The sequence below is a fragment of the Myotis yumanensis genome, unplaced genomic scaffold (assembly GCF_028538775.1).
Source record: "Myotis yumanensis isolate MYYU_CA2020_CCGP unplaced genomic scaffold, mMyoYum1.0.hap1 SCAF_4, whole genome shotgun sequence".
Classification (NCBI taxonomy): Eukaryota; Metazoa; Chordata; class Mammalia; order Chiroptera; family Vespertilionidae; genus Myotis; species Myotis yumanensis.
This window is the reverse complement of record NW_027223755.1, coordinates 18,158,488-18,175,794: the sequence shown is the minus strand read 5'-3', so window position 1 is coordinate 18,175,794 and position 17,307 is coordinate 18,158,488. Positions and strand designations below refer to the sequence as shown.

Sequence of the window (17,307 nt, the reverse complement as noted above, 5' to 3'; positions counted from 1 at the left end):
TTGCCATTCTCAGATGAAAAGGGTGGTATATGTCTTAAGACATTTAGTGATGTTATAAGGACATATTATTATTTAGAAAGTTCCCTTCTATTTGTATGTACATATACCTAGATTTCTGCAATAGTCTTGCTTTCACCGGGAATCAGGAGTGTTTAGTATAAATTTAAATATGGTTGCATTGCAGTCACTTTAAATTTTTTAAAAATGCTTTATATCTAAAGTTGTTTCAAAGGAAACCACACCAAATCACAATCCAATTTTCCTGAAAATAAATGTCATAACTTCTTTGTTTTTCACTGAAACATATTTATAATATATAAATCTCTACCTGTTCTCTTCTGTATATTAATAAATATACCCATAATTGAACATTATTTAAAAGCTCTTTAGAAATGATAACATGATATAAATAATGTTTTTAATTTACTAGAGAGATTTACATATTACTTGATATGAAAATTGCATGCATTATTTAAAAACTTTAACTTCCATTAATTACTGAAACTTAGTTTGGGATATATAAAAAAAGATATAAATTTCATATAGTAAAATTTCTAGTATATGAACCTTAAGTTCTGCGAGGTTCATTATTTGGAGATGTACTGAAACATCCCTAATCATTTTCCTGTCGTCTTTGTTCCCCTCTCTGATCTCACACCCACAGGCTCATTTCTATTTGCAGCTGTGTTCTGTGTTGCACAGCAACAAGTAGGGACACCAGCTGTGCTTACTTTATTGCACTGTTTGTAGGGGGACTGATTTAGTTCTGCCCAAACATCTAGGGAGCTTCACCCTGGATCTCTTCCAAGATTCTAGTAGACGTTTTTAAATCACTACCCTGGGGCATAATCTTCCAAATGAGGCCATTTCTGTACGTGTACATGGTAACTTAGAGTGCATTTGAGTCCTAACACAAGACAACTGATAAATCATATGTTGTTCAAAAATGTCTAAGGTTCATATTTTTTTCTTCTCATTTTCTATCCTACATCTTTTTGTCTATGTCAGTTAGCTATTGTGTAACAAACCAACATACAACTTAGTGGCTCAAAAAATCATTTTACAGCAGACTGTCAGAAAAACAAATTAGGAAAACAATCTCACTTACAAATCCATTAAGAACTATAAAATACTTAGGAATAAATCTAATCAAGGAGGCAAAATATCTGCACAATGAAAACTAGAATACATGTCTGCAAGAAAGTGAAAATACACACAAATGGAAAGATATTTCATGCTCATGGATTAGAAGAAATAATATTGGTAAAATGTCTATACTACCCAAAGCAATCTGTAGATTCAGTCCAATTCCTATCAACATCCCAGTGGCATTTTTCCAAGGAAGTAGAAAAATCAATATAAAATTTGTATGAACCCCTAAAGACCCAACACAGAAGAAATCTTGAGAAGTAACAAAGATGGAGGCATCACATTTCCAGATTGCAAACTATATTACATAGCTATGTTAATAAAAACAGTGTGGTATCAGCATTAAAACAAATACATAGGTCAATGGAACATGCTAAGAGAGACCAGAGATAAACCTATGTGTATATCTAGTCAGGTAATCGCTGACAAAGAGCCAAGAATATACAGTGGGGAAAGAACAGTCTCTTTGTCAAATGGTGCTGGGAAAATTGGACAGCCATATGCAAAACAATAAAACTGGACCCCTATCTTATACCACACACAAAAATAAACTCAAAGTGGATTAGAGAGTTGGGTGTAAGACCTGAAACTAAAACTCTTAGAAGAATACATATATTTTAATGACACTTCTGTTTAATTGTTGATTGACCTACCAGGTTGTATTTTATGATACTTCTGATTCCTAAGTTTCTCCATTAACTTTTATGAAAGTAGACTTGATTTGGGACTCCCCAAAATAACTGATTAATTTATAACATAAATTACTTTATTGGAATAGTTTCACCATAAGTTGAACCCAATTCACAAATCACTGCCTTAGAGTATATGCTTCCCAAATCCCATTCTAAAAATTAGATGTGCAATGAACTCTCCCACGCAGATGCATCTGGACTGCCCTGACGTACTGCCAAGGGAGAAAACAAGAAAAAGGCAGGAGATAATGTGACTATTAAATAGGATTCAACAAATCATGAATGAGTGGAGCAAAAGAGTATATGGGAAAGAATGGCATATAGCATAATAGACAGGCCCAAGCTTGAGTGCTGCCTTCTCCAATTGTCAACTGTAGGACCTTTGAAACCTCAGTGCCTACATCTGTAAAATGGTTTGAAATGTATTTTTTTTCAATAGGTTAATCTCATTATTCAAATAAATGGCATAGAGCAGAAGCCTTTCCATATCATTGCCATTCAATACATTTAATTTCATAATTGTTTATTTTTATTCAAGGAATATAATATAAAATTTACTTGAGTAATATGAAATTTAGCACTAGGCATTCTTATAAAAAAAGAATATAATTGAAGATACACAGAGATTAACACTAGCCAATATTTAAAATAGAAGAGTAACTTTTGTTTTGGTACCTAGTTGTTTTATAAGTGTTGTTGAAAAGGATTTTTCTTTAATCAAATTATTCTTGGGTGAATACTGGAAGCATTATAGAATGACACGATGACTAGAACACTGTGCTATCGCTCTGTTTGGTGAAATTACAGCCCTCCTGTGTAGAATGACATTTAAACTATAGCTTGATGACTATTGCTTTTTTACTTTCTCTGGAAAAATCTTCTGAGAATTACGCCTTAAGAGATTTCTTCAGAGAGGTACTCACAAGCTTCCTAAGTCCTCAGCTCATTTTTACCCAAATTTCTGGCTCCACATTGAGTCACTTGAGATTTTATCAAAGCTGTGAACCCTGACAAGTCATGCATAACGATTTGCGATCTCAGAGAATATTTGCTTGGTATTAAAATGGCTTATTAAGTATTTCAAATCGGTCTTCAGAGACGTTCAAGAAAGTCCACTCTTTCTGCTTCTCATTGGCATGTAACTTTACAAAATGTGTGCAATTTATAAAGCTGTAGTACAAAAAGAAAGTGAATCAAAAGAATGACACAGGGCAATCCGCAAAGGAAACAGGATTTCAGTTTTATTGTAGAAAAGATATCTTGAAAGCTTTTTTTTATGTACTTAAATCATTTTCAGATTTGTGTAAGACATCAGCTGAGGGACACTGATACGTAGCATGGGAACAGTTAAGAGTGCACCATAGGAAATATTTACCAAGAAAAGATTATACACTAAGTAACTAATGAAACTTTGAAATGCAATGCTTCTGTATTGTTTTAATGGAAACTGTTGTGAAAGTTAAGAAAACATGTAGCACTTTTAAGTTTTTTTTTTTCTTAGTGAAAACTAAATATTTAGGGAAGGGACTGTTGATTTAGTATTTTTTGACCAAATCCATATAATAATTTTCATAAAAAATGGAATTATTATTTTAATATTCTGGTGGAATAATGATCTTGTAGTTATCACTTTATATATTTTCATTTGCAAATCTAGCACAGGAGAGGATAATAATTATTTCTTTTCTACTATCTATGCAATTAGGGCACATAGCATGAATAAATGATTTGAATGGTCCAATACAGGACACTTTACATAGACATAGATATATAAATATTGATGATTTTTTTCACTTAAACTTTTAACCAGAAATAAAAATTCATTAAAATGACCAATATAACTCACTAATTTATTTAAAAGTGCCAACAGGCTATATTACAAATAGTGTCTAATGTTTTAAAAAATCAAATACTGTTGCCTTAGGTGTTTGGCTCAGTGGATAGAGAGTCGGCCTGTGGATTGAAGGGTCCTGGGTTCAATTCTGGCCAAGGGCACATGCCTAGGTTGTGGGCTCAATCCCCAGTGTGGGGTGTTTAGGAGTCATCCAATCAATGATTCTCTCTCATCATTGATGTTTCTCCCCTCCTCTCTGAAATAAAAGTAAATAAATAAAAATAAATAAAATAAAATACCATTATTTTTTGCTTACTTTAATTTTTCTCTTGTGAGATTAACTTCTAATTTTATCTCATTTATGGTATATCTGGTATCAAATAGTACAGGAAATTATGCCTCATTTTTCCTTGACTTGTAACCTCAGACTCTTGCTCAGAATCTGTTAAAGGAACAACCGTAAATTCTGAGAATAAATGTCATTCTTCCCACTGCAATTGTCACACAGTTGTGTTAGTTTGCTAGGGCCGCTGTACCAAAGTACTACCAAGTGGGTGGCTAAAACAGCAGTTTAGCATGTCACTGTTCCTGAAGCTAGAAGTCTGAGGTCCCGGTGACAGCAGGCCATGCTCCCTCCTAAATCACTGGGGAAGGATGTGTTCCAAGCCTCTCCTCTGGCTTCTAGTGGTTTGCTGGGCTTGCTTGACTTCCCTTGGCTTGTGGAAGTACCACCCCAATCTCTGCCTCCATGTTCATATATACTTCACCGTGTGTGTGTGTGTGTGTGTGTGTGTGTGTGTGTGTGTGTCTTCAAATTTCCCATTTCTATAAGGACACCAGTCCTGTTGGATTAGGGGCCCACTCTACTCCAGAATGATCTCATCTGAACCAATTACATCGACAGTGACCTTATTTCCAGGTCATTGTACTGGAATTTAAAACTCCAACATATACAATTCCAGGGGAAATAATCCAACTCATAGCACATACTTTAAGCGTTCTTATTTTTTGATTACTTATATGTTTTAAATGAAAAAGAAAGCATTTTTTTCTAATTTAAATACTTCCCAAAGCACCAGTGGTTCTTATAATTTTCCCATCTGAACTTAAAATTAATTAGAGTACAGGTAATTTTCTTTTGGCCTGAAACTTCCTTATTAATTCTCTTTGGTAAGAAATCCTTGAACACTTGAGCAAGAGATTTATTTTCCATCCCTCTTTTTTATTTCTCCTGCTGCTGTCTCCTGGGGCATATTGACTTTGCCTTGCTCTGTGCTATGCATATACCTCTGCTCCCTTCAGCCAGCTATTTGTTACTCAAAGTGGCAGCCTGATACCTTCAGATACCACCAAAGTACAGTGAGAGAGGCAATCTGCTGTTCCTTGTTTCACACACAAATAGAACCGCCCGGTACCCGTGAGGTCTGCAGCACAGAGATGTGTTAAGGACCGTAGTTTGTGATCCGAGTAGAGGGCTATCATATTTTCTTTTCTTCCCCTAAACCCCTTTCCTGCTGTTTACTTAACTCTTCTACTTTAACCATCACTCAGACAATACCTCCAGTCTACCTTTCTTTCTTTTCTATCTCCTTTCCTACCTTGTTCTTTCTCGTCCATTTGTCACTGCATTCATGCTTCTCAGCTTTCACTTAACAAGGCTGGGTTTTATAGGCACCTCAAGCCAAGCAGAGCACGCTTTCTCCTTCATGCGATGATCCAGCCCATCACCATCAATGAGGTGTGATCTTGTACTGTTTCTTTTTCTCAGCTTTCTCCATGAATGGTTGCTTGGGGACTATTTTAAGATCTTAAAAACGATTTAGACTTAAATTACTATTGCAAAACCAGAGCAAGTTTCAAAAGCTTGTGTTTGTATAAGTGTGGCTTCTTAATGGCCACTATTTTACAATATTCTATCCTGTTTTCTCTTTTTTGAATCTTAGTCATCCCTATAAGCCAGGTATTATTAGCATTTTTTCCTATCAGGTCAAATATTTTACTGGTAATATTTTATAACATTTTGTCCACTGTTATAGCCTGACCAGGGAAATTACTACAGATTTTAATTAGTTTCAGTGAGGTACCAATGAAAATGTCTCCTAAATTAACATTTTTCTGTAAATATCTACCTACTGGCATTCTCTAAACAAGTTGGAGAGATGAATATTGGAGCATGTGTCATTAATATTCTATAATAGTAATAATCATAATTAGTAGTGGAAAAGATAGTTTACATATGATTAGCTCTGGTAAGTATAATAAAGCCAGAACATGTAGTGCTAGAGTCTGAAAATTCATGGTGCACACAAAGAAGGCTTTCTAAGAATGGACTAGCACTGAGGCAAAAAGACTTTTTTTTTTTACTTTTAATTTTGATATCACAGATTCACATGCAGTCATGAGAAATGATATGGAGAGATTCCTCATGCCTATATCCTTTACACAGTTTTTTCCAAATGGTAACATATTGCAAAACTATAAAATGATATTATTATTAGTGGATGTCCTCTGTGTCCCCATGACTGCCTGTAGAAGTGGGCTTCCTGGGTGCTGCTAGAATAAGAATTTCCGGAGGCCCCCACGGGAAGATGAGGTATTCTTGAAAGTTTTATTTCTGTGGAATTAAACCCCTCAGTTTCCAAGGTCCCATCTCTGGCTTTTTTCACTGGGTATAATTCTCTGAAAATTCATTTCAGTTGTCACAAATATCAATAGTCTGTTTATTTTTATTGCTAAGTAGTTTTTGATAGTATGAATGTACCATAGTTTGTTTAATCATTGCCCCATTGAAGGCTATCTGGGTTGTGTTCATCTGAGAGCTACTATGAATGATGTAACTATGAATATTTGTAAACAGGTTTTTATGTGAACATATATTTTTATTACCTTAATATGAATGCCCGAGAGTACAACTTGCTGGGTTATATGGTAAATGTATGTTCAGTTTTACAAGAATCTGCTAAACTTACATTTCCAGCAGTATAAGGGTGACCTAGTTTCTCAGCATTCTCACCAGCATTTGGTGTTGCAATTGTATTTTATTACCCATAATTAGAGATTTCTTTTAGAAATAACACAGTCAGTCCTCCTTTTCTGGGTATGCCTAATTACTAATTATATTTCTGCTTAGAATATCAATGTAACAATACTATTTAGCCCAGAATCATAGCATATTACTAAAAGTTATACATTTTTGGTCTGCTAATAAGAATTTTCAGTTGCACTTCTCATACTAATTCTTTTAAGTTCTCTAGGATCCCTTGTAGGCAAAGGACAAGCTTTGTTTAAAGTTCTGTTGGAATTTAGACTCATAATAGGTGTGTCATACCTACATATTTGAAGTAATTACTAAAATTAAAGACTGACAGTTGTCAGCACTTCCATAGTCAAGTACCAAAATGAATGCAAAAATTTATAGAGGCTTACTTGGTTGTGAAAATATTTTTGTTTGATATAAAACCTGTGCTAGTAGGTAGAATTTTCTAGTGTGGCAAATTAAATATCAAGTATGCACTTGTAGATGACTCATCAAATACATGTTATAAATAAATGAAAGCTCTTAACCACTAATTCTACAGTGAAGTTGTATTGCCTTAATAGATGGTTGTCATGTTACACTTAGATCAGTTTTATTTGGGAATAACTGAATATTAGATTGATTTATCTAACCATTCAAATAATGTTTAAAAGGTGTAAACATAAACTAGCATAATAGATCCAAAAAATTAGTACCACAATATAATATTTTAAAGCTTATAAATTACTTTAAAATGCATTTTAATCACCAAAAAGTTAGTGTGGTAGGGAAATTCTGATACCCATTGTGTTAAGATAAATATATTGGTACAGTGTAGAAGAGACTAAAAGAATGCTAACTGAACCATGGGAACTCGTTAGGAGTCTCATTAACTGTCCGTGTATGAAATAAAAAGATCATGAATGACGGAAATGATTTGAATGGGCTGTTTTGATGGTATTAATAATAATTTGTCAACTCAATCACCTTCCCAAACCATTCCACCCCTGGTTTTCTGAACAGTCACATAGCAGGCAACGTACATTCTCATCACAACTTTGACTTTGCCCCACAATTAACACCGATTTGACTTTTAAACATCAATCCAACCGAAGCCTAATTACGTGAGTGTTATCAGCACAGAGAGTTACATCATATTTTACTTTGGACTCAGGCAAAGAAAGTAAGGAATACGTTTGGCTAATAAATCTAAGAATTAAATTTAGTGGGGCAAATGCATTATGGTTCTCTATAGATATCTCAATATAACTCCTTCTGTGTACAAGTTACTCACATGCTGAATGTTATAACATACTAAAATTTGTTTTCCTGAATGCACAGGTACCTCTGTTCTGCAGGTGACAGCTACCGATGCAGATGACCCTACCTATGGGAACAGTGCCCGGGTGGTTTACAGCATTCTCCAGGGACAGCCCTACTTCTCCGTAGACCCGAAAACAGGTTAGTGCATTTCTCTATAACTTGTGTGCAGGTGCATGTACAGGAAAGAAAACGGTGTTTTAATAATTGCCCTTGAACAACATGAGTTGGAATTATGCGGATTCACTTAGATGTGTTTTTTTTTTCTCAATGATTACATACAGTACTATAAATGTATTTAATTTCTTACTTTCTTAATGACACTTTGTCTCTAGCATACGTCATATAAGAATACAGAATATAATACATATAACATACAAAATATGTGCCAATCAACTGTTTGTATTATCAGTAAGACTTCTGGTCAACAGTAGGCTATGAGTAGTTAAGCTTTGAGGGAGTCAAGAGTTATCACATATGTTTATAGTGTTTGCAGGGGGGATCAGCACCTCTAACCCTTGCATTGATCAAGAGTCAGCTGTATTTCTGTGTACTTTTCTATATCTGACATTGTTATTGTAGCACACTTGAAAATGCCCTCACTTTTCTAAAACAATGTGATTGAATAATTAAAATTAACAGCTTTCCTCGGGACTTTGATCATCCAATATTCATACCTACACCAGTAAAAGCTCCTACTATTAGCTTATTCCTGTAACAGTTAGTGAAATACTTTTTCCTTAAAACAAACATGGGGCATTATGGGAAATGAGATTTTCAAGTTTATTGTATGTTTTATTTACATATTAGATTTAATTCTTTGCAAAAGAAGGTAAATGACTTAGTTTGATTATTTTATATTTTATTTGAATTTGATTGTCACAGAAGTTGTTGTATATTACATTGGAGAATTGTATTGAACTGCCATTTTTTCCTAATGAGAAATAATTTTCAGCCCTTAAATATTGTATTAATGATGAGAGATTAACTGAGAATAAATCCAAAGACATATCAACATTTTTTTCAGGAAAACATGAATCTGCCCTTTTTCCTCTCTATTTTTCTGGCCAAAACAATCATATCCTATTATATCATTTGATGTGATGCCAAAATGGAACTGAAGGATATTCAATAATGCATTATAGGGTTATGTTACAACAGCATAATCTAAAAACCACTGAAAGCTCTGGCCTCATTGACAATTTGTTAATAAAAAACTTGGCTAAATATAAAACTCATTTTTTAATCTAGCCAGCTTTACAGTACAAATAAGTCTCAAATTTACTAATAATTTCAAAGATATACATAATGAGACATAGATGAAGTGAGGAGAGAGATCCAGGATGTTCCTAAGTCACATTTGATGCCTTCTGAGTAAGGTTAACAAGTGGGGTCTTTGAGCAAAGGGCACTACCACAGAACTAGTGCAGAGAGCCACCTTTGGTCCTAAATACCCCCTTATATTCATAAACATAATAAACAAAATAATTTTTCTGGAAACTTGCTCCACAAGTCTGTAGACTCCAGGTTTGTTTACCATTATCTTAGACAATGAGGTACATCTAACTGAAGAGATATTATAGACAACAACACTTTGAATGATTAATACCATTAGATTGCTAAGAGTATTATCACCATCATATTTACAAAGAGATTCAACTAAGTTACTTGTTCTCTTTCATCCTTGTTATGCTCCAAAACAGAAGTGAAGAATAGATATCAGGCATACTGTTTAGCCCCGTAATTCTCATAATTTATGAATAAAATAATGAAGAATATATGTGGATATGTATATGTAAATGAAAAATACACACACATATATACACTGAGTGGCCAGATTATTATGACCACCCCATCAATACTTCGTTGGGCCACCTTTTGCCTTCAATACTGCGGCGATTCTTCTTGGCATTGACTCCACGAGATGTTGGAAGGTGATGCAAGGAATCTGACACCATGCCTGATGAATAGCACTGTCCAGTTCTGTGAGATTTGATGGTTGTGGAACCAGCTGCCTGATGGCTCTTTTAACTTTGTCCCACAAATGCTCAATTGGATTGAGATCTGGTGATTTTGGGGGCCACCTAAGCAAGATAACGTCTCCCTCATGTTCTTGAAACCACTCCTGCACAATACGAGCACCGTGGCATGGCACACTGTCTTGTTGGAAGAAGCCATCTCCATTGGGATACGCCATCAACATGATAGGATGAACTTGATCAGCAACGATACTTAGGTATGTTGTGCTATTCAGACGTTGTTCCACACGAATTAAAGGGCCCAAATAATGCCAGGAAACATGCCCCAAACAATAACACTGCCTCCACCAGCTTGAAGGGTTGTACTCATACATGTGGGGTGCATGCTTTCATGCTGTTTCCACCAAATTCTCACTCTGCCATCTGCATGATGCAACTGGAAACGTGATTCATCGGACCACATGACTTTTTTCCAATGCTCGACTGTCCAATCCTTGTGTTCCTGTACGAATTGGAGACATTTTATCTTGGTAACTGCAGACAGCAAAGGTGTTGGATCAGTCCTTCGGCTTCCATATCCTATATGATGCAGTGTATGGCTAATTTGCCTACAAATGTCAGGTGGTCATAATAATCTGGCCACTCAGTGTATCCATATATTATATGCATTTTAATTTTAGAATAAATTATAATATATAATTAAATCAAGTAAAAATAGAAATTAGGAGGTTATAAAAATAAGTAATGTAATATTACCTAAAATGAATGTGATATACAAGATTTTAGTACCAAGATATTACTAAATATTTAGAAATAAAATATTTATTTATCTGACAATCAGAATTTTGGGACAAAAATATGTATACATATGTGTAAACATTTTTAATCTGGTAGGGAGGTTTGGAATTAGTTGAATATATTTGTTTTATTAAAATATATTTACACTATAACACTGTGTCAATTTAAGGTGTTTGACATAGATTTGATTATTTCTATATTGTAATAGGATTGCCATTGTAGTGACAGAAAATCTTAAGACATCTCATTATTTGATATTATTGTTGCTCCTTTTGATCTATTTTCCCAATAATCATGGTTGTTTTACATATGAAATAGATATATTTCTCACTTTAAATATGCATCGCCCTAGAGGAAGGAAACAAGAAGATTGTGTTCCAATTACCTTGGTTAGTATTGTGTACACACACACACACACACACACTTACCTGCAGGCACACACATGCATAAATATGCAAACACACACAAGGACTTTAGCCCAGTGATTTTCAACCAGTGTGCCGTCTGTAAGAATTTTTAAAACATGCATTACCTGACTATTTAGTAAGAGACACTGACCTCTTTTCCCTAAGATCGTCCAATAGAAAAATGACAACAGCTAACACAACAATAGCCAACTAGTGTGAATGAATCAAAACTATACCTATTTTTTTTTTTTGTCAGATAAGCAAAAAATATATGTTTTGGTGTGCCACAGAATTTTAGTAATTAGTTTATGTATGTCATGAGGTGAAAAGGGTAAAAAAATCACTGCTTTAGCCCATTAACCATCCTATACATAGCCAAATGTTTATTTTTCAAAAATGTTACAGTTACTTAAAATAATAATTAATGGTATAAATATCCTATATGCATTTTGAAAAATTTCTGTGCACTTTTTGAACTTGTTAGAAAGCAAATGCTAATTCTGTGTGTGTGTGTGTGTGTGTGTATGTGTGTCTAAATGTCTATCTGAATGTTTGCACATGTTGGGTGTGTGCGTGTATATACTTTGGATACAGCAGGCTTCTGAGAACAAGATTTGACTAGGGTTGTACTCTGCTGTAATTTGTGCATTAGTGCAGCAAATGTATCTGTAAAACAATATTTAAATAAATATTGCAGTCGGTTATACATATTTGTAGGTTAATTAAGTATTTCATTAAGCAAAAATATTATTTATAACTTAAAATAGGCTCTGCTCACATACTGCTCTATGAAATTATTTTGGCTCTTAATTTTTTTTTTCTCTTTTCTTTAAGCAAAACAATTCATTATGTGAAATGTATGCCCACATGTTGATGTTTTAATTTCAATATTATAGTAGCTGAAGCATCATAGGAAACTATGGATATATGTACTACTATAAAGATTCTTTAAATATTCAATGTCTTAGTTGTCTGTGGTAATAGGTATTATAACCTAGAATGCTCATTATTGTCTTTAAAGCTAAGAATTTTTTGGTAATTTAAACTTAAAAAGACCTATTACCATGTCATTATACACCCTCAGAAGTAGTGAATTTAGTGGAAGTTGTGCTTAAAATGTCTGGAATAAAGTACAAATAAATATACTAAAAACTTAATCAGTTGCTATGGAAGGGATGTTATATAAGAAATGTTGGCATAGTAGTTACTTATAAATGTACATTTTAATAGTAACACTTGCATTCTATCCTCTAATTTGGCATGATTATATTTCAACACATTTCCAATTACTTTCAATGAATACCAAATATAATAAAGCAGAACTTGTGTGCTCATATACTGCTGTGAGTGCTTATGTTTAAGATCAGGACTTTGGATTATATTATTTTATTATATTAAAAGGGACATTTTGGAACTCACAATGACTTTCTAATGCTGAGCTGCCTTTAAGGCCTTGTTTCCTATTTTATAACAATCTAAGAATCACTGCATCCATACATTTGAATTATTGGACCCTTGAGTGTGACCATTAGTAAGTCCTGGAATGTTTAACACTGAAATCCCGTTAATCAATATGAAACAAATCTTGTGAATAATTTATTGTTTTGAATAATCTTTGTCCAGGTAACTCTTCTATGTCATTTGCTTTGTGTATAACAAAGAAAGTAATGATATCTTACATTGCCATTTTTAAGGTGCAGAAGACAATGAAAGAATAAATTATAGCAGATGACAATGGAATGTAAAAGACATACATGATTGCTGCCCAGATTTAAGTAAAATCATGTTAATGTAAAATTAATGAGGTTAATTTTGTTTGAATATGTTGATTTTAATTCAGCTAGAAAACACATCAGAGTTATCAATGAAAGAAACCATTTTCATGTTTATGAACACTGCTAACCCTAAACAAGGCATTTTGAGGAAGGCAGCCGAGTGCAGAAGTCATATGTATGAACAGGTTAGGGAACCAAAGTCAAGAGAAATCTGGGCTGATAGTTGTTTATTATTACAACTCAAATCTTAGTCCTAGTCCAGTTAATATAGTGCTAACTTCATTAAATATGAATTAATATGTTCAAAGTTCCTATCCCTCTTTATAAACTATGCAATTTTCTTAGCAACAGCAGAAGCTGAATGATTGAAGTGCTACAAAAAGGAAGTACTTTTTCTGTCTTAGGTCAAAGACAAAAACAGAAATGTACTCTGTCTTTCCAGGGTCTTAGAAACAGAATGGGGTATTCACAAGAAGCAGTTGTGCAGTTTTTATTTATTATTTTTTAAAAATATATTTTTATTGATTTCAGGGAAGGAGGGAGAGAGAGATAAATATCAATGATGAGAGCGAATCATTGATTGGCTGCCTCCTGCACACACCCTTCCCCTCCCCCCCCCACCTCAGGGATCGAGCCTGCAACCTGGGCATGTGCCCTAACCTGGAATCCAGTGGTGACCTCCTGATTCATAGGTCTCTGCTCAAGCTCAACCACTGAGCTATGCCTGCTGGGAAGTTGTGCAGTTTTAAATTAAGAATGCAAGTCTATTTAAGGTCATGTCATTTATAGCCATCTGATGATTCTCTACATTAGCTGTTTCATGTCAACAATTTATGAATAACTTCGTTATTTTAGTTAGTGCAGAGATGTTAAGTCTGTGCTTATGTTACACAGGTTGAATCTTCCTGATGGTCCATTCTGGAAACCTAAAGTTTGGGATAAAAACCTAATGTCAGGGAAAACGGAAGAATATACTGGTTTACAAAATTCTAGTTAAGCTTTATTTATAATTTTTACAATCTGACAATGGTGAAGATCAGATGTTTTGACCATAATATGAAACAATAAGTGAGGCCCTAGCAGGTTTGGCTCAGTGGATAGAGCGTCAGCCTGCAGACTGAAAGGTCCCAGGTTCAATTCCAGTCAAGGGCATGTACCTTGGTTGTGGTTACATCCACAGTAGGGGGTGTGCAGGAGGCAGCTGATCGATATTTCTCTCTCATCAATGTTTCTAACTCTCTATCCCTCTCCCTTCCTCTCTGTAAAAAATCAAGAAAATATATTTTAAAAAATCATAGTTATTTTTAGCCACACACTTGTCTTCTTCCATTACCATTTATCTCCTCTTTACCCTCTCCTACCTCTCCTTCCCCCCCTTTCCCTCAGGCAATCACCATACCATTGTCTGTCTATTAGGTTTTTCTTATTTTTGTTTTTTTCTTATCCCTTTACCTTTTTAAAAAATATATTTTTATTGATTTCATAGAGGAAAGGAGAGGGAGAAAAAGAGAGAGAAACATCAATGATGAGAGAGAATCATTGACTGGCTGCTTCCTGCACACTCCTCATTGGGGATCAAGCCCACAACCAGGGCATGTGCCCTCACCAGGTATCAAATCATGACCTCCTGGTTCTTAGGTTGATGCCAAACCATTGAACCATGCCAGCCAGGGCCCTTTACCTTTTTTACCCAGCCCCTTCCCTCTGACAGCTGTCAGTCTGTTCTCTATATCTGAGCCTGTTTTTATTTTGTTAGTAAATTTTGTTCATTAGATTCTATATCTGAGTGAAATCATATGGTATGTGTATTTCTCTGACTGGCTAGCTAATTTCACTTAGCGTAATACTCTCCAGATCCATCCATGCTGTTGCAAAAGGTAAGATTTCCTTCTTGTTTACAGTTGAGTAATATGAAAACCTACCTGAAAATAGTTTTCTTTCCCCCAAAGCAATGCTTCATATTTATTAATAGCTAATAAGTTAAGAGCAAAGAATAACACTGATAGGAAAAATTGATTCGTTTGAAATATGGTGTTAGAGGAGGGCTCTATAGATACCCTAACCACCAGAAAATGTGGATCCTAGAGGAAATTAAGCCTGAAATATTCCTGGAGGCCAAAATGAGAAAACTGAAACTGTTTACTTTGGTCACATCATATAAAGGCAGGGGGTCTGGGAAAATAGAAGGCAGGAGGAACTGAACAAGGCCACGTAAGAGATGAAATGACTCCAAAAAGAAGCCGTAGGCATGAGTCTACTGGAGCTGAGCAGGGCTGTTGAGGACAGGACATTGTGGGCTTCACTCAATGAGTTAATATATCTAAAGTAGGGTCCACAAGATCTGCAGAAGGTAGAATATTCCACAGTAGAATATAGTTTGTCAATTTTTCTTTTTCATAGCCCATCCCCAATTGGTATAATAGCAATAATAATAAGTGCAGGCACAAATAATTATAGATACATTGTCATTCACTCAGCTGCCTAGGAAACAAAAATAGTTAATTGTTAAACTCAGTGCTAAAACATTTGCTTCCCCGATGGAAAAGCAGAATGCATTAATTCAAAACTATGTCATATTATTAATTTACTTTAAAAATTATCATATATTATCTCTTTTAGAAAGAATCTAAATAGTTCCTGAACTGCAGACATGTGTATGGGATTTAATAACTTAATGGAAAAGTCTATTTTATATATTTCATTTAAGAAATTAAGGGTCGCCGAAACCGGTTTGGCTCAGTGGATAGAGCATCGGCCTGCGGACTGAAAGGTCCCAGGTTCGATTCCGGCCAACAGCATGTACCTGGGTTGTGGGCACATCCCCAATACGGGGTGTGCAGGAGGCAGCTGATCGATGTTTCTCTCTCATCGATGTTTCTAACTCTCTATCTCTCTCCCTTCCTCTCTGTAAAAAATCAATAAAATATATTTAAAAAAAAAAAAGAAATTAAGGGTCAATGAAATATAGTAGACACTAGTGGTTGTCCATTCAATATCAATTTCTCATTTTGCTCATCCGATTAGAACTCTTATTTTGTTCATTATAGTAACAGACTCACTTAAAAAAACTAGATTTCCATCCTCCCTGTAGCTGCTGTGGCGTAGTTTGGTCAGTGAGAGGATCCGGTTAGGTTATTTTTACACGCAGACACATAAAATGCTGATACCTGGATCTTTGTGAAATGCGCTTTCCAGACCAATAAATCAACTTCATAGTACAATGCACTGCCCAGGCAGGTGTGGCACAGACTCCCTGAGACCACTTTTATTCCTCTCAACCCCAAAGCCACTTTCTAGAGAGAGCATACAGCTGTCTGTGTATGAGTAGCCACTTTATACTTCTAGTGCCAGCACTCAACCAGAAAAGGAGATTGTTCACAATAACTTAAATCAGATATCAACAGTTATGTTAATTGTTGACATTTGGAGGATCAGAGAATGGAACCAAAGGCATTTTATTCTGATACTCCATTGAGAATGCATTTCTAAAAAAATAAAAATTACTTTGCTGCTACTTGCTGCCAAAGTAGCAGCAAAGTCCTTTATAGGCACTATAGATATCAGATAACTCTCTGAATCGGTAGCAAGGATATCATCACGTCATATTGACATGAATAGAATTAATAATATCTGTTGAACTTAACTGCTATGGGTATAGTTCTAATGGAACAAAATTATAGATTAGTGTTCTATAGAAGTCAGTTAAACTATTTGTTGCTGTCTTAGAGGGATCCGTGCAGTTGAATTAACTTGAACTGGGCACTTAATGAATTGTATGGCATGTAAATTAAATATAAATAAAACTGTGAAACAAGCAAACAAATAAATGAGCCAAATTGAATATGTTTTTAAATAAATATTAACTTCTTGCAACAAAATTGACCAGCTATTATTTGGAAGGAAACAATTAATCTCATGGTCTATAAAATAGGAGTTACAGGAAATGGTAGAAATCAATGTTGGTTAATTGTAATGAGTTTTATACTATTTCTTCCTGGGGAAATATAGATTTAGCTTTTTCTTTTGTAACTTCATTCCATGTATCCTACACCTAAACAGTTGCTGTTGAGAAAATTTCCAGGAATTGATATATTGGTATCTCTAATCTTTAGCTAATAGTCTGGTAAATATATTAGGTGAATGATGATTTTCAGATATTGAAGAGCTGTATGACATGAAAGATTAAAAATTTAAACCTGACTAAGGATCATCTATGGAGTGTAACCACTAAGCAATTCAAATGTTCCCCCTGTCCTTTAAATTTTTTCTGAGAGGCTATTGTTTCTCTGACCCAAGGACAGAATGTATTTCAATCCCATTGACAGCCTTTGATTTTT

At 34.6% G+C, this 17,307-nt stretch overlaps 1 protein-coding gene across 6 annotated transcripts in view; it reads left to right on the top strand.

Annotated features, from left to right (window-relative positions):
• Positions 1–17,307, top strand: part of CDH18 (cadherin 18) — a 687,616-nt gene that overhangs the window by 514,562 nt on the left and 155,747 nt on the right. For all 6 annotated transcript variants that reach the window (XM_070411928.1, XM_070411926.1, XM_070411927.1 and 3 more), the window contains one exon: positions 8,033–8,152. In XM_070411928.1, coding sequence (XP_070268029.1) covers positions 8,033–8,152 — 120 coding nt within the window. The remainder of the gene's footprint in view (positions 1–8,032; positions 8,153–17,307) is intronic.